The 20,904-nt window shown below is 50.8% G+C and overlaps 5 protein-coding genes across 5 annotated transcripts; 2 read left to right on the top strand and 3 right to left on the bottom strand.

Moving 5' to 3' along the window:
- Nucleotides 1–1,363: 1,363 nt before the first annotated feature.
- ENH_00084310 (hypothetical protein, conserved) lies at nucleotides 1,364–2,699 on the bottom strand (the record flags this gene model as incomplete). Its single annotated transcript, XM_013577910.1, has 2 exons — nucleotides 1,364–1,565; nucleotides 2,344–2,699. 2 exons carry the CDS (start codon nucleotides 2,697–2,699, stop codon nucleotides 1,364–1,366), a joined length of 558 nt encoding a protein of 185 aa, XP_013433364.1.
- Nucleotides 2,700–3,283: 584 nt separating this feature from the next.
- ENH_00084300 (hypothetical protein) lies at nucleotides 3,284–3,706 on the top strand (the record flags this gene model as incomplete). Its single annotated transcript, XM_013577909.1, has 1 exon — nucleotides 3,284–3,706. One exon carries the CDS (start codon nucleotides 3,284–3,286, stop codon nucleotides 3,704–3,706), a length of 423 nt encoding a protein of 140 aa, XP_013433363.1.
- A 387-nt stretch (nucleotides 3,707–4,093) lies between these two features.
- Nucleotides 4,094–8,950, bottom strand: ENH_00084290 (hypothetical protein, conserved; the record flags this gene model as incomplete). The annotated part of the gene is made up of 7 exons (XM_013577908.1): nucleotides 4,094–4,265; nucleotides 4,537–4,778; nucleotides 5,283–5,558; nucleotides 7,013–7,196; nucleotides 7,845–7,927; nucleotides 8,335–8,526; nucleotides 8,807–8,950. The coding sequence occupies 7 exons, from the start codon at nucleotides 8,948–8,950 to the stop codon at nucleotides 4,094–4,096; spliced, it is 1,293 nt and encodes a 430-aa protein (XP_013433362.1).
- Nucleotides 8,951–9,535: 585 nt separating this feature from the next.
- ENH_00084280 (hypothetical protein) lies at nucleotides 9,536–10,823 on the top strand (the record flags this gene model as incomplete). Its single annotated transcript, XM_013577907.1, has 2 exons — nucleotides 9,536–9,956; nucleotides 10,651–10,823. The coding sequence occupies 2 exons, from the start codon at nucleotides 9,536–9,538 to the stop codon at nucleotides 10,821–10,823; spliced, it is 594 nt and encodes a 197-aa protein (XP_013433361.1).
- Nucleotides 10,824–15,090: 4,267 nt separating this feature from the next.
- ENH_00084270 (hypothetical protein, conserved) lies at nucleotides 15,091–17,450 on the bottom strand (the record flags this gene model as incomplete). Its single annotated transcript, XM_013577906.1, has 2 exons — nucleotides 15,091–16,695; nucleotides 16,881–17,450. The coding sequence occupies 2 exons, from the start codon at nucleotides 17,448–17,450 to the stop codon at nucleotides 15,091–15,093; spliced, it is 2,175 nt and encodes a 724-aa protein (XP_013433360.1).
- Nucleotides 17,451–20,904: the final 3,454 nt, after the last annotated feature.

Below are 20,904 nucleotides of genomic sequence, written 5' to 3'. Positions count from 1 at the left end.
GGGGTGTATGTACACCCCAGTCAATCTGGGGTGTATGTACACCCCAGTGAATTTCGGGTGTATGTACACCCCAGTAAACTTGGGGTGTATGTACACCCCAGTGCATTTGGGGTGTATGTACACCCCCGTTAGTTTTAGGTGTACGTACACCGCAGCAGATTTGGGGTGTACGTACAGGTCAGTTGCACCGAAAGCGGCTTCTGCGGGGTCTGTGGCCTTTTGCATTTTCTTTTTTTTCCGCTTTCCACTTTGTCGTTTTGGCATTTTAAGAGTTTCAATTTGAGTCGGTCTTTGTCTGAAGAGCCGCTCGCTCCAGGGGAGGCGGGCCTAGGGTTTAGGGTTTAGGGTTTAGGGTTTAGCGGCTCGGCCACTATTTGTTTCTCTTTTCCTTGTTTTTGTTTTGGAGACAAAAAGACAGCTACAGACGTTCCCAAACAAAGAATAAGAGTCAGAGTGTTTCTCACTAGAGTCCCTATCTGCAGCAGCAGCTGCTGCTGCAGCAGCAGCTGCTGCTGCTGCAGCAACAGCTGCTGCTGCTGCTGAAGCAACAGCTGCTGCGACAAGAGCTTCTGCTGCAGCGCATTGCAGCAGCACTGCAGCGGGGCTTCCATTTTTAGGCATCGCGCCGCCCACGCGCTGCTGCTGCCCTGGCAGCAGCAGCAGCAACGGCAGCAGCAGCAGCAGCAAAAGCAGCAGCAGCAGCAGCAGCAGCAGCAGCCGACTAGCAGCAACTCAAGGAAAGGGACTCTAGGGTGTCTGTACACTTCAGTTCAGGACGCAGCTGTTGTCTCCGGCTCCCTCCAGAAGAGCAGCAGCTCTTTGTATCCCTCGGAAAGGGTTTAGGGTTTAGGGTTTAGGGTTTAGGGTTTGCTGCTGCTCGAAAGGAGACCCAAGTCCCTCGCCGTGGTGCCCGTGGGAGAAACCCCTTCTGCCTGCGCCGCAGCAAAAGGAGCCATTTCAAAAGCGTCTCCTTTTGCTGCTGTTGCTGCTGCTGCTGCTGCTTGCTGCAGTTTCTTTGCTGCTGCTTCGAAGCATTTAGTATTTGAATCAAATGTTTAAAAACATTTAAATCCAATTCAAATTATTTATTTGACTCAAAAGCTGTTTCTTTGGATCCTTTTGAAGCAAACAAACCACCAAGACACACGCAGTCTTCTGCTGTGCTCAGTGGTGCTGCTGCTGCTGCTGCTGCTGCTGCTGCTGCTACTTCTACTGCTGCTACTGCTTTAGCTGCTACTGCTGCTGCTGCTTCGCTGCCGCTGCTATCGCCTCATCTGCTGCTGCTGCCGCTTCTTTGCTGCTGCTGCTACTGCTGCTGCTGCTGCTACTGCTGCTGCTGCTGCTGCTACTGCTGCTGCTGCTGCTACTGCTGCTGCTGCTGCTGCTGCAGCACCTGCATGTGTCTTCTGAAGATTCCGTGGATGGCCCTGCTGTCGCTCTCGACGCTGGCAATGGCCTCGTGGAGTCTTTGCTTCTCGAGCTGCAGCCCCTCGACTTCTTCGCACAGCTGCTGCACTTCAGCCCGCAGCGTCCCGGCTTCTTGCTGCGCTGCTGCAGCACGTGACCTGCAGCAGCAGCAGCAGCAGCAGCAGCAGCAGCAGCAGCAGCAGCAGCAGCAGCAGAGCAGGGGGGGAGCGTGAGCTGCTGGGGCTCCGCCTCGCTGTGCAGGCGGCCCCGGCGGCGACGGCCGGCAGCAGGAGATACGGGAAAAGGAGCAGCAGCAGCAGCAGTAGCAGCAGCAGCTGCTGCTGCTGTTGTAGCAGCAGCAGCTGCTGCTGCTGCTGCTGCAAAGGAAAGAAAGCGAGTAAGACTAGAAGGAGACAAGAGGAAAGACGAAGACAGCGGGAAAAGAAAAGCAGCATTTGGTGCATGAGCAGCAAATAAACAAATTCTGAAATAAGAGAGGAGAAATGAATGATAGAAAATAAATAAATAAATAAATAAATAAATAAATAAATAAATAAATAAATAAATAAAATATAAGCAAATAAATAAAATCCAACAAGGCATGCTTAAAAACAAGTGAGTCATCATAGTCGAGGCAAAACAGAAACGAATAGAGTCGAGACAGACGAATGCAGACAGAGAGCAGCAGCAGCAAGGCAGCAGCAGCAGCAGCAAGGCAGCAGCAGCAGCAGCAAGGCAGCAGCAGCAGCAGCAAGGCAGCAGCAGCAGCAGCAGGGCAGCGACGGAGCTCCACGAGCAGCAGAAATTTAAAGCTAGTGAACTCAGGCGCCAGCAAAGCAACCATGCGCGTTGCTGCCGCTGTTTTCCGCTGCTGCTGCTGCTGTTGCTGCTGCTGCTGCAGCAGCAGCAGCAGCAGCTGCTGCTGCTGCTGCTCACCTCAGCATGTGCGAGTCATGTGCATATTTCTCTTCGGTGTCTCTCAGCTGCTGCCGCAGCCGCCGCGCCTCCGTTTCCGTCTCACGCCGCAGCCGGTCAGTTCTGTCAGCAGCAGCAGCAGCAACAGCAGCAGCAGCAGCAGCAAGAGCAGCAGCAACAACAATAACGACAGCAATAAATGCGGCGGCAGCAGCAGCAGCAAATGCAGCAGCAGGAGGAGCAGCCGCGACAACAAAAGCAGCAGCAGAAGATGCAGCGGCAGCAGCGACAAAAGCAGCAGCAACAAACGCAGCAGCAAAAGTAGCAGCAGCAGCAGCAGCAGCAGCAGCAGCAGCAAATATGGCTGAGATGCCCATATCTGAGTTTGAAAACCCTAAACCCTAGGAGGCTGAGATGCCCATATCTGAGTTTGAAAACCCTAAACCCTAGGAGCAGCAGCTGAGCTGTGCATGTCTTTTCTGTATCTCTTTTTCTTTTTTTTCTTTTTATTATATTTTATTTCTTTTATCTCTTTTTGTCTCTTTTGTTTTTTTTCATTTGTGTCTTTGTCTATTTGTCTCCTCCGTGCTTCTCTTCCTTCTGCTGCTGTCCTTCGACGTTTTGCTTCTGCTCTCCTTGCAGCAGCAGCAGCAGCAGCAGCAGCAGCGGCAGCAGCAGCAGCAGCAGCAGCAGCAGTTTGCTTGCCTTGATTTGTAGTCTTCTCTGAGTCGAGTCTCCAGCTGCTGCCTCTCAGCAGCAGCAAGAGACTTTGCTTCCAGCATGTCGTTCTCGTGCTGCCGCCTCTCCTGCTGCAGCTGCTGCTGCAGCTGCTGCTGCAGCTGCTGCTGCTCTGCCCTCTCCAGCGCATTTTGCTTCTGCGAAGCTCAGCAGCAGAAGCAAATGCAGCGGCAACTTATGCAGCAGCAGCAAACGCGTGAGCAGCAGCAGCAAGAACCTACCTATGGACAGCAGCAGCAGGTACATAAGCAACAAAAGCAGCAGCAGCAGCAGCAGCAGCAGACACAGCGCATACTCTAGCAGCAGCAGCAGTAAAAAAGCAGCAGCGGGAGCGACACAGAGAAAAACAGCAGAGGCACCAACTACATCCGAAGCAGCAGCAGCAGCAGCAGCAGCAGCAGCAGAAGCAGCAGCAGCAGCAGCAGCAAGTCAGGCGCCAGCAGCACGAGCAATCGCCGGACCTTCAGCAGCAACGGCGAACGCAGCAGCAATTACAGCTACACATGCAGCAGCAAGCGCAGCAGCATCAGCAGTGAGAAGAGCACAGACAGCAGCAGCAGCTGCTGCTGAAAAAGCACCAGCAGCACCAGCGCAGCAGCAGCAGAAGGAGCAGCAACAAGAAGAACAACAAAGACAGCAGCATTAAAAGCAGCAGCAACAACAACTACAAGAACATCGGCAGCAGCAGCAGCAGGGCACTTCAGCGCTAGAAGAACAGCAGCAGCAGCAGCAGCAGCAGCAGCAGCAGCAGCAGCAGCACAAGCAGCAGCAGCAGCAGCAGCAGCAGCAGCAGCAGCGCACTTCAGCGTCTGCTGCCTTCGCTTCAAGCCTTCTAAGAAGTCCCTTGGAGGTTTCCAGCTCTTCCTCCCGAGCAGCAAGATGAGCTTCTAAAGATAACTTCGTGCTGAAGACACAGACGCACAGCTGCTGCTGCTGCTGCTGCTGCTGCTGCTGCTGCTGCTGCTGCTGCTGCTGCTGCTGCTGGCAAATGGAACTAGAGTCACAGTCTCAAGCGCAGCAAATGCAGCGATTATTATTCTGCAGCAGCAGCTGCTGCTGGCGCTGCTGCTGCAGCTGCTGCTGCAGCTGCTGCTGCGGCTGCTGCTGCTGCTTCTGCTGCTGCTGCTCCTGCTGCTACCAAAAGTGGTTCGGGAGGATCAGCAAGTGCAGCCCACTCTTCCAGAATGCGCAGTTGCTCGTCGAATCTGCGAAAGGCAAATAAACTCTAAGCGCTAAACCCTAAACCCTAAACCCTAATCCCAACCCTAAACCCTAAACCCTCTCCCCTCAACCCTGCATCTGCAAATGTCGACCCATGGCACTCTGCAGACCCTCTTGAACTCACTGGCCCGTAGCACCATAGGGTTTAGGGTTTAGGGTTTAGGGTTTAGCGCGTAGGTCCGAGGGCCTAGGGTTTAGGGTTTAGGGTTTAGGGTTTAGGGTTTAGGGTTTAGGGGTTAGGGTTTAGGGTTTGACCTGGCTTTGCACTGCTGCTCCCTGTCTCTGCAGGCGCGTTCGAAGGCGCCTTCGACGGCCTGGCGAAGTTCTGGCAAAGAAGAATTTAAAAGAAAAGAAAAAGTTCTATTTGTTTCAAATTCCATTTCTGCTTCTCTTCCTTTTGCTGCTGCTGCTGCTGCTGCTGCTGCTGCGCTGCACAGGCAGCAGCACCGCCACAGCTCCAGCAGCCGGCAACGCACGCGCCCGCACTCCTCAGACGCCTGCACTCCAAACCCTAAACCCTAAACCCTAAACCCTAAACCCTAAACCCTAAACCCTAAACCCTAAACCCTAGCGCGGACACCGAACAGTGATGCTACACGGGGTAAATGCTAAGCGCTTGACTGAACACTAGAAATGTAAAACCCGAAAAGTGCACCCTGAACCCTAAACCCTAAACCCTAAACCCTAAACCCTAAACCCTAAACTCTAAACCCTAGACTCTAAACCCTAGGTAGGCGCCCTTTACACAAGCCCTAAGCCCGAAACCAGAAATCGTGTATACTAGCCACCAAAAAACAAACCCTAAACCCTAAACCCTAAACCCTAAACCCTAAACCCTAAACCCTAAACCCTAAACACACACACGGCCAAACCCTAGCCCCTGCTGCGCAGCAAGCCATCCCCGCGGTAGTCGCGCCCAACGGCTTTGGGCCAAAGGCCAAAGGGCCAGTAGGCCCTAGGGTTTAGGGTTTAGGGTTTAGGGTTTAGGGTTTAGGGTTTACTTTTGTGTGTTCGATCTGGAGGTGGCTGAGCCTGTGGTGGAGGGTTTCCTTCTCGCGGGCCAAAGCCCTCGCTAGGGTTTGGCTTTCTTCAAGGGCCCTTCGGGTTTCTTCCATTTGCTGCTGCTGCTGCTGCTGCCGATGTGCTGCTGCTTCTGCTTCGCTGGCCAAAGCCCCCTTTTCCTGCTGCAGCAGCGACAGCTGCTGCTGCAGCTCAGACAGCCGCTGCTGCTGGCAGCTTTGCTCTTCCAGCGAGCCTTGCAGGCGGCCCTCGAGTTCCTGCGCGCCCTCGCAGCTAGGGTTTAGGGTTTAGGGTTTAGGGTTTAGGGTTTGAGGGCCTGGCGGCTCCTCACGGGTGTGCAACTCCAACTTTAGCGAAAAGCAGCATTTAATGTAAAATGCAAATGTCTGAAAATAAATATTTTTTATTTTTCGAAAAAGATTTTAACTCGAAGTCAAATTGCAAATCAGTGAGGCCCGTGCGGTGTACGTACACCTGCGAGGTGTACGTACACTCTGCTGCATGCGTTTCGTTCTCAAGTGCAAATTTAATAATTCTTTTTTCGCGTTAATTATATTTATTTGTTGCAGTTTGTTTCATTTATTCTTTATTCTTTTATTTTACTTTATTTATCTGCATGCAAGTCAAACAAATTCCAAAAATCCATTTTCAACTTTTGCTGCCAAGTGTAAAGACACTGAAGCTCATGCTGCAGCCCAAAAGCAAAAGCCCCAAAAGTGCCATTTGTGGGGCCCCACTTTGCATGCGCATGCAATGTGCATGCAATGTGCATGCAGTGCGCATGCAATGTGCATGCAATGTGCATGCAGTGTGCATGCAATGTGCATGCAGGGCTTTTGCAAGGAGTGCATGCAGCAGGTCGTGAAGACAAACAAAGAATAAATAAATCCGCTTCTGGCACGCATGCATGCATGCAAAAACACTTTTTTTGCATTTGGGGCTTTTGCATGCATGCATGCATGCATGCATGCAAAACACCTTTTATTTGCTCTGGGGGCTTTTGCATGCATGCAAATTTGCAGTTTCTCTAAAAGACAATATTGCAGCAGACTTGCGCATGCATGCATCTGTGCTGCAGCAATTCAAAAAATATCCTTTTAGCATTTATTTATTCCTATTATTATTATTGTTAGATTTGTTTTAGTTTATTTAATCTTATTTGATTTTACTTTATTATATTATATTATATTATATTATATTATGTTATATTATATTATATTATATTGTATCATATTATATTATATTATATTATATTATATTACATCATATTATATTACATTATATTATATTATATTATATTATATTATATTGTATTATATTATATTATATTATATTATACTGTATTATGTTATATTGTATTTTGTTTTTTTTATTTTATTTTATTTTATTTTATTTTTCTTTGCAAAATGCATTTAAATGGTAAATGAATGAAGCGAAAGTGCAAAGAAACCCAAGCCGTAAACCCTAAACCCTAAACCCCCAACCCCAAACCCCAAACCCTAAACCCCCAACCGCAAGCCCCAAACCCTAAACCCCATCCCCTAAACTCCAAACCCTCCCCCCCAAGCCCCAAACCCCAAACCCTAAACCCTAGGCGCGGACTCCAAGTCCTCCCCCCAAACCCCAAACCCTAAACCCTAAACCCTAAACCCTAGGCGCGAGGTGTCTGTACAGCTGGGGCTGCGGGGTGTACGTACACCCGAAGACTCACTCCGATTTGCATTTTGTCTTTTCTGGAAAGTGCTTTTACTCTTCCTAAAGTGGCAGCAGTTTCTTCGAGTCTTTTAATTAAAGACTCAGATTGTCTTCTTTGTTTTGCTGCTTCTTCTTCCCGCTGCAGCAGCCGCTGCTGCAGCAGCTCCGTCTCCTGGCCGTGCGCAACGCGCAACTCCTCCCTGAGATCCCACAAACCCTAAACCCTAAACCCTAAACCCTAAACCCTAAACCCTAAACCCTAGACCCTAAACCTTAAGCCCTAAACCCTAAACCCTAGACCCGAAATCCGAAACCCTGAACCCTAAACCCAAACCCTAAACCCCTAAGACTAAACTCCAATCCCTAAACCCTAAACCCTAAACCCTAAACCCTAAACCCCACGCCCGAAACCCTAAACCCTAGGCCCGAAACCCTAGACCCTGATTCCGAGGGCCCAGACTCCAGACCCGAAACATAAACCCTTAACCCAAGAGCCCAGACCTTAAACCCTAAACCCTAAACCCTTAACCCAAGAGCCTAGACCTTAAACCCTAAACCCTAATCCCTAAACCCTAAGGTGCCATTTGCATGCAAAAGAATGAAGCGGGGCCCTAACTGCTGCTGCCTCTGTAGACATAAGGGTCTGAGGGGCCCCACAGTTTAGGGTTTAGGGTTTAGGGTTTAGGGTTTAGGGTTTAGGGACTCGCCTGAGGGCCTCCAGGGCCCTGCGTCTCTCATCTGCTGCCATTCTGAGGGTGTCTTCTTGCTGCTGCGCTGCTTGCTGCTGCAGCGAGCGCAGCCGAGCTTCCCAATCTGCTGCTGCTGCTGCTGCTGCTGCAGTTAAAGACCTTCGAGTTTCTGCTGCTTCTTCCTGCATCCCTTCTAGCGCCTGCGACAGCCGCTGGCACTCCGCCTTCTGCGACTCCCGCGCCTGCGCGCCCCAAACCCTAAACCCTAAACCCTAACTCCTAAACCCTAAACCCTAAACCCTAACTCCTAAACCCTAAACCCTAAACCCTCAAATGGGGACCCGGAAACGGAGTCGCGGGACATCTGCTACCAGCCATCTGCACAGGGAGCGCTATTCTATATTTCTTGTTGAAAGGTTAAAAAGTTTTAATTCTGTGCTTAGGGTTTAGGGTTTAGGGTTTAGGGTTTAGGGTTTAGGTTTGGGACGCATCAAGGAGGAAAAGAGAGAGACAAAGCAAGCGCTTTAACCTAGAGTGCAGGACTAAGGGTTTTGAGTTTAGGGAGGGTTTAGGGTTTGGGGTTTAGGGTTTAGGGTTTAGGGTTTAGGGTTTAGGGTTTAGGGTTTAGGGTTTGGGGTTTGTGGCGGACTGCGAGTTCGTTTTGTAGCTGCTGCTTGTGTCTGTGGCAGTCCCTCTTGAGGGTTTCTGCTTCTGCTTCCTTTGCATGCAGCTGCAGCCGCAAACTTTCTGCTTCTTGATTTGCTGCTGCTGCTGCTTGCCGCAGCCGCTGCTGCTCCAGTTCGCCTTCGGCCTTTTCGGACTTCAGCTGCGACACCCTCACCTGCACGCACACACACGCAGCCGCTGCTGCTGCTGCTGCTGCTGCTGCTGCTGCTGCTGTTGCTGCTGTTGCTGCTGTTGCTGCGCTTGCTGCTGCTGCTGTTACTGCTGCTGCTGCGCTTGCTGCTGCTGCTGCTGTTGCTGCGTTTGCTGCTGCTGCTGCTGTTACTGCTGTTGCTGCGCTTGCTGCTGCTGCTGCTGCTGCGGTTGCTGATGCTGTGGCTGCTGCTGCTGAGACTGCTGTTGCTGCTGCTGGTAATGAGAGCTGCAGCCATAGCCACGTGCGCAACAAACCCAGTGGCTATTAGGCTGCTGCTGCTGCTGCTGCTGCTGCTGCGGCTATTGCTCCTGCTGCTGCCTGTCCTGGTAGTGGTAGTAATGCTACTGATTTTGCTGCTGCTGCTGCTGCTGTTGCTGGAACTCATTATGGACACCCGCAGCAAACCCTCTACGCCGTCGCAGCAGCAGCAGCTGCTGCGAGGGTTTAGGGAGTTGGCTGAAGGTGTGCTGCATCTCGAGCCGAAACACTCTTTAGGGTTTAGGGTTTAGGGTTTAGGGTTTAGGGTTTAGGGTTTGTGCAGCAGCAGCAGCAGCAGCAGCAGAAGCAGCAGCAGCAGCAGCAGCAGCAGCAGCAGCAGCAGGGGCAACAGGGGCAACAGCAGTGGCAGCAAGAGGCGTTTGGGAGTGGCCGCTGCTCTGGCGGCCGCAGTGGGCTGTGGCGGTGAGGTCTAGGGTTTAGGGTTTAGGGTTTAGGGTTTAGGGTTTAGGGTTTGTCTTGCCTCCTTCTGCAGACGGCCAGCTCCCCCTTAAGGCTGGCTATTTCTGCTGTTTGTTCAGAGCATTGCTGCTGCAGCTCCCTCAGCTCTCTGCAGCAGCAGCCAAACCCTCAGCCCCACACAAACTTCTAATTCTCTTGAAGAATCTTTGGGGCCCCCCAGGGGGCCCCCAGGGGGCCCCCAGGGGGCCCCCAGGGGCCCCCTAGGAACCGTTGGAGCCTGCAGAGTACCCTAATGGCCTTTCAAACAACTCTCGGGAACCCCGGAGGGCCCCCGGGGGCAGCAGCAGCAGCAGCAGCAGCAGCAAGAGCAGCAGCAGCAGCAGCTAAAAGCCCCTGGGGGCCCCAGGCGCTTTTACGGCCTTTGCCCTCGTTTGGGGCCCCAAGGGGCCTCTCAAGCCACTTGAGCAGCAGCAGCAGCAGCAGCAGCATCAGCAGCAGCAGCAGCAGCAGCAGCACGACCCCCTCACCACCAGCACCACCACCACCATCAGCAAGACGCCCATCCCCAGCAGCAGCAGCAGCAGCAGCAGCAGCAGCAGCAGCAGCAGCAGCAGCGGGAGTTGGCTTGCCTGAGGAGACTTTTGAGTTCGTTGCCGCTGCCTTTTGCTGCTTCGACAGAGGCCTGGACAAGAGCCTCTTTGTGGCGGATGTCAGTAAGAAGAGATCTTTCACTTGCTTCCAAAGAAGCAACTCGCTGCTGCAGCGCAGCAAGTTCTTTCGAGCCTGCAGCAGCAGCAGCAGCAGCAGCAGCAGCAGCAGCGCCGCTTGGCAGACACCCGCAGGGCCCGTGCCCTGAGCAGCAAAGGCAACAGCCGCAGCCAAACAAACTGCCAGCCGCTCGCACTTTCCTGCTGCTGCTGCTGCCGCTGCTGCTGCTGCTGCTGCTGCTGCTGCTTCTGCTGCTGCTGCTGCTTAGGGAGATCAGGGAGAGAGAGGAAGCAAAAAGAAGCGGAGGAGGAGAAGGGAAATAAACAAAAGACACAAAAGAGAAAATAGGAGAAGCAAAAAGGAAACAAAGGAGACAAAACAAAAGGATAAAAGAAACAAAAAAGGCAAAAAATGCAGAAAAAAGACAAAAAAGATGAAAAAAAGAAACCAAAGAGAGCATTCAAGGAAGCCAAAAAGGAGAAAATAAAAAGATAAAAAGGAGAAAAAGGATCGATTAAAAGGGAGACAAAGAGAGACTAAAAAGGAGACAAAAAGGAATCCAAAAAGGTCCAAAAAAAGATCCAAAAAGATCAAAAAAGATCAAAAAAGATCAAAAAAGAGACACAAATTGAGCGCTCACGGCCACAAAATGCTTCGCCCAATCTGCTGCTGCTGCCTCTGTCGAGGCTGCTGGAGGAGCGCCGCAGAAGTCCGCGGGGGTGGTGGTGCGGCACGCGGCCAAACCCCTGCAGCAGCAGCAGCAGCAGCAGCAGCAGCAGCAGCAGCAGCAGCAGCGGTGGCAAGGGGGGGGGTGGGAGCAGCAGCAGCAGCAAGGGGGGAGTGGCAGCAGCAGCAGCAGAAGCGGCGGCTGATACGGCAGCGGAGGCTGCTGCGCAGGCAGCAGCAGCACGGAGGCCCGGGGAGAGCAGCAGCAGCAGCAGCAGCAGCAGCAGCAGCAGCGGGGGCCGACAGCAGCAAGGGCAGCAAGAGCAGCGGCAGCAGCAGTAGCAGCTGCTGCTGCTGTTCCAGGGGAAGTTCGTTTTGCTTACATCGCGGGATCGCGAATGCAGAGGACACTGGTCCTGTGTACACACCTAAACCCTAAACCCTAAACCCTAAACCCTAAACCCTAAACCCTAAACCCTAAACCCTAGTGAGTTAGCGGTGTAGATCTGTTGAGTAGTTTTCTTAGCGCAGAATCAGAATCAGCAGCAGCAGCAGCAGCAGCAGGTGCTCCGTGTAGCTCTAACTGATGCCCTACTTATCTCATTATATATATATATATATTTACATATATGTATATATATATACTTTTCTATGATTGCAAAAGTATATTTAGAAACAAAAAAATCATTTTATTTATATTTTATAAATCTTTTTAAAAGTGTTTCCCTGAAAAGGCGCAGCAGCCCCTGCGTGCGCAGCTCCGCGGTGTCTGTACACCTCAGCAGAACCTTCTCTTTGTTTGCCGCCGCATTCGATTTAAAAATGAAAAATGAAAATATATTTTTATTTCATTTGCATCTAGAGGGCACTATAGAGTTTATTTATTGAGAATAATATTTTTATTTTTTGCTTTTTGTCCTTCTGGGCCATTTAAAGTCTACATAAATCAACAAGTATATTTTATAAGTAAAATGGCCCAAAGTTATCTTTTAGACTAAATATACATATATGTATGTCTATGTATATATCTATTTATATATGTGTATTCATATATATATGTATATATATCTATGTATAAGTATATATATTTACGTATATACATATATATATATATAGATGTATATATATATATATATAGATGTATATATATATATGTATATATATACATATATATATACATATGCACACATATATATATATATATATACACATTTATATAAAAATATATATACATATATATATGTATTTACATATAAATACTAATTAAAATATATTAACACTCTTTAATCCAAAGAATCCCCACTGCATATTTATGTAAATATATACATACATATATATGTGTATATCTATATATATGGTAAGTAAAATATATATATATTCTTTAATCCAAACATTCCACACTACATATTTGTATAAATATATACATGCATATATATATATATATAAATAGTAAGTAAAATATATTTATATACTTTAATCCAAACAATCTACACTTCCACATATTACTTGAAAATCAGGAATTTAATCCAATAATGTTTATATTCACTCCTGCTCTAATTTGCACTTGTGTGTCTTTTTAATTATTTTTTTATAATTCAATAAATGCATATGTTAGCAAATACCCCGTAGAGTTGGTGGGAATTAGTTAAATATATATGTATTTATTTTATTTATTTATTTATTTATTTGTATTTATTTATTTTTGTTTATTTATTTATTTATCTGTCAATGCTGTTTTATTTGACGCTGTGTTTACTTTATATTTATTTCCACTTTATTCTTTTGTTGCATGCATTTCTTTATATGCATGCAATCCACTGGCAGGCAGTAATAAGCGAATGTTATTATTAAATGGAATTTATTTAGAAATAAAATTAAAGATAATAATAAATAAAAAAGGTAAAATCGATTTTAAAAATGGAATTTAATTTGAAATAATAATAACTATAATAATAAATAAAAACAATAAAAAGGCAAAAGCGATTTAGTAAAAGGAATTTATTTAGAAATAACACAAAAATAATAATAAAAACAATTAAAGAGTAAAATCGATTTAATAAATGGAATTTAATTAGAAGTAACACCAAAATAATAATAAATAAAAACAATTAAAAAGTAAAATCGGTTTAAAAGTACTTACAGCCAAAAGTCACTCTTGGGGTGTACGTACAGCTGCGTGTGCTCTTAAGCGCAGCTGTATTTCTTCCTTCTGGTACAAATTGATATGAATATAAATATAAATATAAATATAAATATAAATATAAATATAAATATAGTTATTAATATTAATAACATTAATATGAATACTAATATTCATATTGACACTAATATTAATGTTAATGTAAATATTAATGCTAATATTAATATTAGTACTACTATTACTATTAATATTAATATTAATATTGATATTAATATTGACATTGGTACTTATGTTTATATTAGTTTTTATTTGTAAGCAAAGATAAATATATGTACAAGTATTAATATAATAGTACATACACAGCGCTGCTGCACTTGAAGACAAAATTCTACTTTTTTGTTTTTAGAAAAATGAAAAGCCAAAAGGGACCACAGACAGCAACTCAGGTGTCTAGACAGCTCACGCGAGCTGTGGGGCCCCCAAAAAGACCCTCTGAACAAACCCGGGTTTAGGGGGGCCCCCAGGGGGCCCCCTCAAGGGGCCCCCCTAAGGGGCCCCCAGGGGGCCCCCCCAAACCCTAAGGAGGCCCTGAGGGGCCTTAAGAGCTGCGCAAGGCGCCCCCATGGGGCCCCTTGAGGCCAGATGGTACTTCTAGATGGCAACAGAGGCGCAGCGGGGGCCCCCTGGGGGCCCCTCCGAGCAAGCCCCAAAACGCATGCAGAGGGGCCCCCAAAGGGCCCTCAATAGGGCCCCCGGGGCCCCCAAAGGGCCCTCAGTAGAACCCCGGGGGCCCCCAAAAAGGCAAGGCTTAAGGAGGGCCCCCCAAAGACCCCCAAATAAACCCCACAGGGGCCCCCTTGCAGGGGCCCCCACAGGGGCCTCCACATAACTCCCCACAGGGGCCCCTTCACAGGGGCCCTCAAGGGGCCCCCACAGGGGCCCCCTAAGGGGCCCCAGAGGCCCATAAGTACCCTCTGGGAAAAGGCAGGGGGGCCCCCTTGGAGCTGCTGCTGGGGGCAAAGAAGACAGCAGTTTTGTGACATTAAAGGGAGCAGCAGGTTTGTGGAAAAGCTGCTTTTGTTTGGAAATAAAAAGAAAATAAAAAGAGAAAAAAAATAATAAAAAAAATAAAACTAAAAGAGATAAAAGGAGGCACGCGGGGCCAGCCGCGAAGAGGCTTTTCCTCCCCCTAGAAAGCGAGGAAAAGAAAACAAAAAAAGACAAAAAGAAATAAAAATAAAAAACAAAAAGAGGAAAATAAAGACAAAAAAGATAAAGAATAAAAGAGACAAAAAGCGAGAACTGGAGACAAAAGAAGAAACAAAAGGAGGCAATGGGGGCCCCAAAAGACAAAAAAAGATAAAAAGACAAAAAAGATAAAAAGACAAAAATGATAAAAGACAAAAATGATAAAAAGACAAAAAAGGGGCTTTGAAGAAACGGCTGGCTGCATCAGCTGAGGTGTACATACACCTGAAGCACCACAGCCAAGCCCAAACTGCCTCCGCCAGTTCCGCCATTAATGCATTTTGCATGCATGCAACTAATTGCATGCATGCAGTTAATTGCATGCATGCAATTAATTGCATGCATTTTGCATGCGTGCAAATGAAAATACGAAACAAGCAAAGAACAAATCTATTTGTGAAATAAATAACAATTTAGAAAATGCATTTTAAGCATTAATGCACAAATGGATAAACATTTCGAAATATATAAATATATAATTATATGCAGATATATGCTAGTGGGTACACACAGCAAGCACCAATAAATAACATTATTTATCTATAATAAATAATACTTATATCTATATATATATATGAATATATGTATACTATAAATATACTATATATGTTGTATATATTATATATATTTTATATATTATTATTTATATTATATATTATTTATATATATTATATATATTGTATATATTATATATACTGATATAAGTATATGTTATAAATGATGTACAAAAGTAATAAAGAGTTAAAGTGCAAACTTGAAAAGATGAAATGAACAGAGCGCATGCAAAGGGCACTTAAAAACAAACAAATCCAGCGCATGCAATAAAGGCATTTGGAGGAAAAGAGGCGAAAACGGAGGCAAAAAAAGCGGAAAAAGCATTAAAATGCATTTCCTGAAAAGCTCTATTTCAGGAGAATGTCTGGAGAAAAAAAAGCGCTTTCAAAGGACACTTTAATCTCCAAAAACCACAAAATATAAATGCCGATGTCTTCGGGGCCCCACAGCCTGGGCTGCGCGGGGTGTACGTACACCCCAGCGCCCGCTGGGGTGTACGTACACCTCCGGCTGCGCGCCTTCTTCTTTTTTCATTCTTTCACATTTAAATTAATTGCTTTTCTAGGGTGATGGACAATCCCCATAAAACGCTCTCGAGCCCAGCTCAGGGCCCTCGCCCCGCTTCTTCTTCTGTCTCCTTTTCTCTTCTCGCTGGGCCCCACAGTTGTTTCAGACCCCCAGGGGGCCCCGGGGCCCCCGAGGCCCCCGAGGCCCCCGGGGGCCCCGGGGGCCCCCGGGGCCCCGGGGGCCCCCGGGGCCCCGGGGGCCTCTGGGGCCCCCGGGGCCCCCCGAGGCTCTGCAGCGCAGACTACCCCGCTAGTACCCCTGGAGTCCCCGCTGGAGGGGCCCCAGGAGGGGGCTCCCGAGGGGCCCCCCGAGGGGCCCCTTGAGAAGGCCCCGGAGAAGACCCCTGAGGGGCCCCCCACAGTTCGCTCGGAGGGGCCCCTGGGGGCCCCCGTGGAAGTGGCGACAGCAAACTGCTGCTGCGTGGCGCTGCTGCTGGCCACAGGGGGGGCCCCCAGTGCTGCAGAGGGGGCCCCCGGGGGGCCCCCCGAGAGGAGGGTACGGGAAGCAGGGGTTGAGGCCTCTCTGCTTAAATAAAAGACAGGAGAGAGGGGCCCCTCATCATCTCGGGCTTTTGCTGCTGCTGAGGGAGACCCCATTTGGGCCCTAGTGGTGTTGCTGCTGCTGGGGGCCCCCCAGCTCTTGCCCGCCGCCTCGGGGGGCCCCCCGAAGTCTGGGGGCCCCCTCCGCAGGGGGGCCCCCAGGGGGGCCCCCGAGGGGGCCCCCCCCGGGGCCTCCAGGGGGCCCCCTGCTGCAGCAGACAGCAGCCGCCCTTCGCATGCAGAAAGAACAAAAGTAAAATTGTCAATTGAGAGTTGCAGCTGCTTAAGTGCAGCAGACACGGCCCCCAGGCTGTCTGTACCCTCCAGCTGGGGCGTGGCCCCCTGGGGGGCCCCCAGGGGGCCCCCGGGGGGTCCCCCGGGGGGCCCCCCTGGGGGGCCCCCAAGGGGGAGGCCCCTGGAAACTCCTTGAAGCAGCAAAGTCCGCGCAATGACCTCGGAGCATTCGTGGAGACGCGGAGACAGCTGCTTCAGGGCCTGCAGCGCGCAGTGCTTCGTGCTGCTGCTGCTGCTGCTGCTGCTGCTGCTGCTGCTGCTGCTGCACAGCAGCCCCGCCTCCTCTGCAGTGCTGTCTCTCGTCTGCTCTCGCGTGTCTTCCGACGCGGCGCGAAGTGTCTCCTCCTGCATCTTTGCGTTCACCATGCTGCTGCTGCTGCTGCTGCTGCTGCTGCTGCTGCTGCTGCTGCTGCTGCTGCTGCTGCTGCTGCTGCTCTGGCTCTGCTGCTGCTGCTGCTGCTGCTGCTGCTGCTGCTGCTGCTGCTGCTGCTGCTGCTGCTGCTGCTGCTGGGGACAGCCAGCTGGTGAGGGCCTCCACCCCAAGGTCCCTCTTGCGCAGCAGTCGCAGTTGGAGCTGCGGGGCACGAGGGGCCCCCGGGGAGGCCCTCTTGGGGGCCCCCTCGGGGGGCCCCGCAGGGGGCCCCCCGGGGGGCCCCCAGGGGGGCCCCCTGGGGGGCCCCCCGGGGGGCCCCCACGGGGCTTGCCGGGGCCTCCGCAGGCGAAGCGTTGGGGGCCCTGGGGAGCCGGTAGTGGGCGGGAGAAGCTGCGGGACTGTTTGTGTGGAGGCCGGGTACTGGGGGGCCCCCCATGCTGGATTTGATTAAGTCATCAAGAGCAATTAAAGAAGGAGGAATTAAAGACTGTCTTCGTTTTGCTGCAGCAGCAAGATGGGGGCACTGCGGACTCAGGGGGCCCCCCACCTCCAGGGCCTTCCCCACAGCTTCTCGGAAGCAGTCCAGGTGCTGTTTGCCGGAGGCGCTGCAGGGGGCCCCCAGGGGGCCCCCCAGGGGGCCCTCCAGGGGGCCCCCCGGGGGGCCCCCCAGGGGGGCCCCCAGGGGGGCCCCCAGGGGGCCCCCGGGGGCCCCGGGGGCCCCCGGATCCACAGACAGGCTCTGGTAAGGCGTGGGACACAGCAGCTCCAGGTCCGCAGGGTACGAGGGGGGCCCCCAAGAGGCCCTTTTCTCCTCGGGGCTGGGGCTGGGGGCCCCCACGTCTGTCTCACTTTCTATTTCTTGAACAGAAAGGGGTACACTTGTTGCTGCTGTGTGCAGCGGCAGCGGCGGCGTGCTGCTGGGGGCCCTCGCGTGGCCGCTGGGGCCCGCATGCAGCTTCTGCAGAAGCCCGGGGGCCCCTGGCGCCCGGGGGGCCCCTGCTGCTGCTGCTGCGCCTCCTCCGGGGGCCCCCTCTTTCGAGGGGCACTGGGGGCCCCCAGGGGCTGCAGGGGGGGCCCCGGGGGACTCGGCTGTCAGCGCAGTCTCGAGGTTGCCCATGGTGGCGGGGCGGCGGCGGTTTAGGGTTTAGGGTTTAGGGTTTAGGGTTTGCGAGGGAAGAAGGCGAGGAGCGGGGGCCCGCCCGAGATCCAGGGGCGCTGAGACGCCAGAATTGAACTTAATTTGACTTTTTTGGTCTTTTTAATTCCCAGAAAATAATAAAAATGAAGAAAGAAGACAGCGCGAGGCAGCAGCAGCTGAGCGCCGGCGTAGTGGTCCGGCGGCAGGCTGTTCATACACCCCAAGCGGGGTGAGCCGCGCAGCGAATGGGGAGGGTGTCAGGAGCCAAATAAGCCTCTAAACCCCTCAAAAAACAAACTAGAAAGACAAAAATAGATTAAATAATAAACAGAAAGTGGAATCTAATTGAAAGGTCCGGCAAACACCGCACGACGGGCCGCTGGTGTACGTACAGTGGCGGCCCGCTGCAGCCGCCCGCTGCTGCAGCCAGTAGCGGGATTTGAAGCAAAATGAACCTAAAAAGGATAAATTTAACTCAATTAATTCATTTTTGTGGTTTATTTAAACTTATATTTAATTTTCAAAGCAGATTTGAAGAAGACAGGCTCAAAATAAGCCCTCACACCCCGCTGCGCCCTGCGAGCTGACTGGCACTGCTACCGGGTGAGCGCACTGACCAAAGGCGGTCTTTTTTGCCTTTTTTACAAATTCATTTAGTTTAGTTTAATTTATTTTAATTTATTTCAATTTCTTTTAAGTTTTAAATGCTTTATTTCTCCCCTTGCTGCTGCAGCAGCAGCAGCAGCGCCTCCGCCGTTTAGTGCGCAGCAGCAGTGAGGTCACCTGCTGCTGCTGCGCCCACGGGCAGAGAGCCCCCGCTTTGTTTATTTGTTTTTTAATGATTAATTTAAATAAATTAATTTCCCTTTATTTATTTTTAATTCGCCAGCCATTTGAAGTCTTTACAATCCTCTTTGCTGCTGCTGCTAGGGGCCTCTAGCAGCAGCAAAGAGGCATAAAGAGGCTCACTACACTTTGCCGCAGCATGCGCCAGAGATTAGGGTTTAGGGTTTAGGGTTTAGGGTTTAGGCCCTGCGGCGCAGGGTCTAGGGCTTATGCCCCAGGATTTAGGGTTTAGGGGCTAGGGCATACGCTTTGGGGTTTAGGGGATAGCGTGTGGGGTTTATGGCTCAAAGGTTAGAGGCTCAAGTCACTTTAGGGTTTAGGGTTTAGGGTTTAGGGCTTAGGGTTAAGGGTCAAGCGTCTCTGAATTAGGGTTTAAGGTCTAGACAAAGGGCACCTTCTTTGTCCCGCAAACGCATCTGTTTTCTCTTCTGAATTATCCGCCCACAAAGCATTTCTGTAGCCGTGGCTAGCTGCTGCAGCTAGCTGCCGCAGCTAGCTGCTGCAGCTAGCCACAGATGCCTCTAGCCGCAGCAGCTGGCTGCCCCTACCTGAGGCAGCAGCAGAGCCAAGTCAAGCCTCAGCAGGCCTTCCTAGGGGTTGGCTAGCTGCAGCTAGCTGCAGCTAGCTAGCTGTTTCTAGCTGCCGCTGGCTGCAGTTAGCTGCAGCTAGCTGCAGCTAGCTGGGCGTCAGCAAAGCCAGTGGCTAGCGAGGGCCAAATCTCTCCAGAAGTGGCTGCCTGTGGGCTAATATAGCTAGCTGGGGCCAGCTGTGGCTAGCTGTGGCTAGCCGTGGCTAGCTGTGGCTATCTTTGGCTAGCTGTATCTAGCTGTAGCTAGCTGTGGCTAGCTATGGGTAGCCGTGGCTAGCTGTGGCTAGCTATGGCCAAGTTTAGCTTGCTGTGGCTAGCTGTGGCTAGTTGTGGCTAGCTGCGGTTGCTGTGAGGGCCTGCAACGCTGCAGAAGTCGCAGACCCAAACCCTAAACCCTAAACCCTAAACCCTAAACCCTAAAAGCTAGGCCCTAAACCCTAAGCATCTTCTTCCCCTCCGCAACGCCGAAGCTCTCCTGGTAGCCTTTCACAGTCCCGCTGCTACTGCTGCTGCTGCTGCTGTTGTTGCCGTTGCTTCTGTCCGTGCTGCTGCTGCAGCTGCTATTCTTGCTGCTGCTCTTGCTCTTGCTGCTGCTGCTGCTGCCGCTGCTAGGCCGCTTTGTGCGCATCTATTTGGGCTTGCTCTCCCTTTGCTGCTCCCTTTTCAAACGGGGGAGCAGCAGCAGCAGCAGCAGCCACAGCAGCAGCAGCAGCAGCAGGACGAGCGGGAGCAGCAGGAGCAGCGAGGCAAGCATCATAAGCAGTAGCAGCAGCAGCAAGACAAGCAGTAGCAGCAGCAGCAACGAGACAAGCAGTAGCGGCAGCAGCAGCGGGACAAGCAGCAACATCTGCAGCAGCAGAACAAGCAGCAGGAGCAGCAGCAGTAGGACAAGCAGCAGCAGCAGCACCAGCAGCACCAGCAGCAGCAGCAGCAGCAACAGCAGCAGGAACAGCAAGAACAAGAGCAGAGGCCTGAAGGAGACTCACAACAGCAGCAGAAACAGCAGCAAGAGCTGCAGCAAAGCTCTGCAGCAAAAGCAGCAAAAAAAGCAGCAGCTTCTCTAATCTCCCGCGGGGACCACAGCAGCAGAGCTGGCTAGCTGAGGACAGCTCAGAAACCCGCAGCTAGCTGCAGCTAGCTGCAGCAAGCCATGGCTAGCTGCAGCTATCTGGGGCTGTGTGTGGCTAGCTGTGGCTAGCTGTCGCTGCAGCTAGCCATGGCTAGCTGGGGCGATCTATGGTGAGCTATGCCTGTTGTGGCCAGCAGGCAGCAGCAGCAGCAGCAGCAGCAACGGCGGCAGCAGCAGCAACAGCAGCAGCAACTGCCGATGGCTAGCTGGGGCTAGTTATGGCTAGTTATGGCTAGCTGTCGCTCGCCGTGGCTAGCTGTGGCTAGCTACGGCTAGCCGGGCCAGGGGGGCTCGCCAAGTTTCTCTTACGCTAGAAGCTGAAAACGCCAAACCCTAAACCCTAAACCCTAATTCGGAGTCTGGGGCTTGTTGCCGGACCAGTGCCTCTGCAGCAGCAGCAGAAGCAGCAGCAGCAGCAGCAGCAGCAGCAGGAGCAGCAGCAGCAGCACAGGGGCCCCTTTACAGAGAACCAGCAGCAAATATATAAAATAGAAAACAAACAGTTTAATAAAAGAAAATTAAAAATGAAAATTCTTTATTTCAATCCTTGAAACCCTCTATAGGCGCCAGGCGAAACCCTAGGCCCTAAACCCTAAACCCTAAACCCTAAACCCTTAGTAGACCCTGAAGCCTAAACCTAGTTTCGCCGCTTGTCTTGATGTCCCTTCTATTTTACCCTTTTTATTTTATTTTTCATTTTAAAAAACCCTAAACCCTAAACCCTAAACCCTCGAGGGTTTCAAAGTGCCGGCTGCGTCGCCCACTGGTCGGCTGCTGCACGGAAGCCCCAGTTGGGGTCCCACCGAACCCAAACCCTAAACCCTAAACCCTAAACCCTAAGCGCCAAACCCTAAACCCTAAACCCTAAA

The sequence above is a fragment of the Eimeria necatrix genome, genomic scaffold (assembly GCF_000499385.1).
Source record: "Eimeria necatrix Houghton genomic scaffold, Enh_scaff95, whole genome shotgun sequence".
Taxonomy (NCBI): Eukaryota; Apicomplexa; class Conoidasida; order Eucoccidiorida; family Eimeriidae; genus Eimeria; species Eimeria necatrix.
The sequence above is the reverse complement of the archived record's forward strand: the minus strand, read 5'-3'. Positions and strand labels throughout refer to the sequence as shown.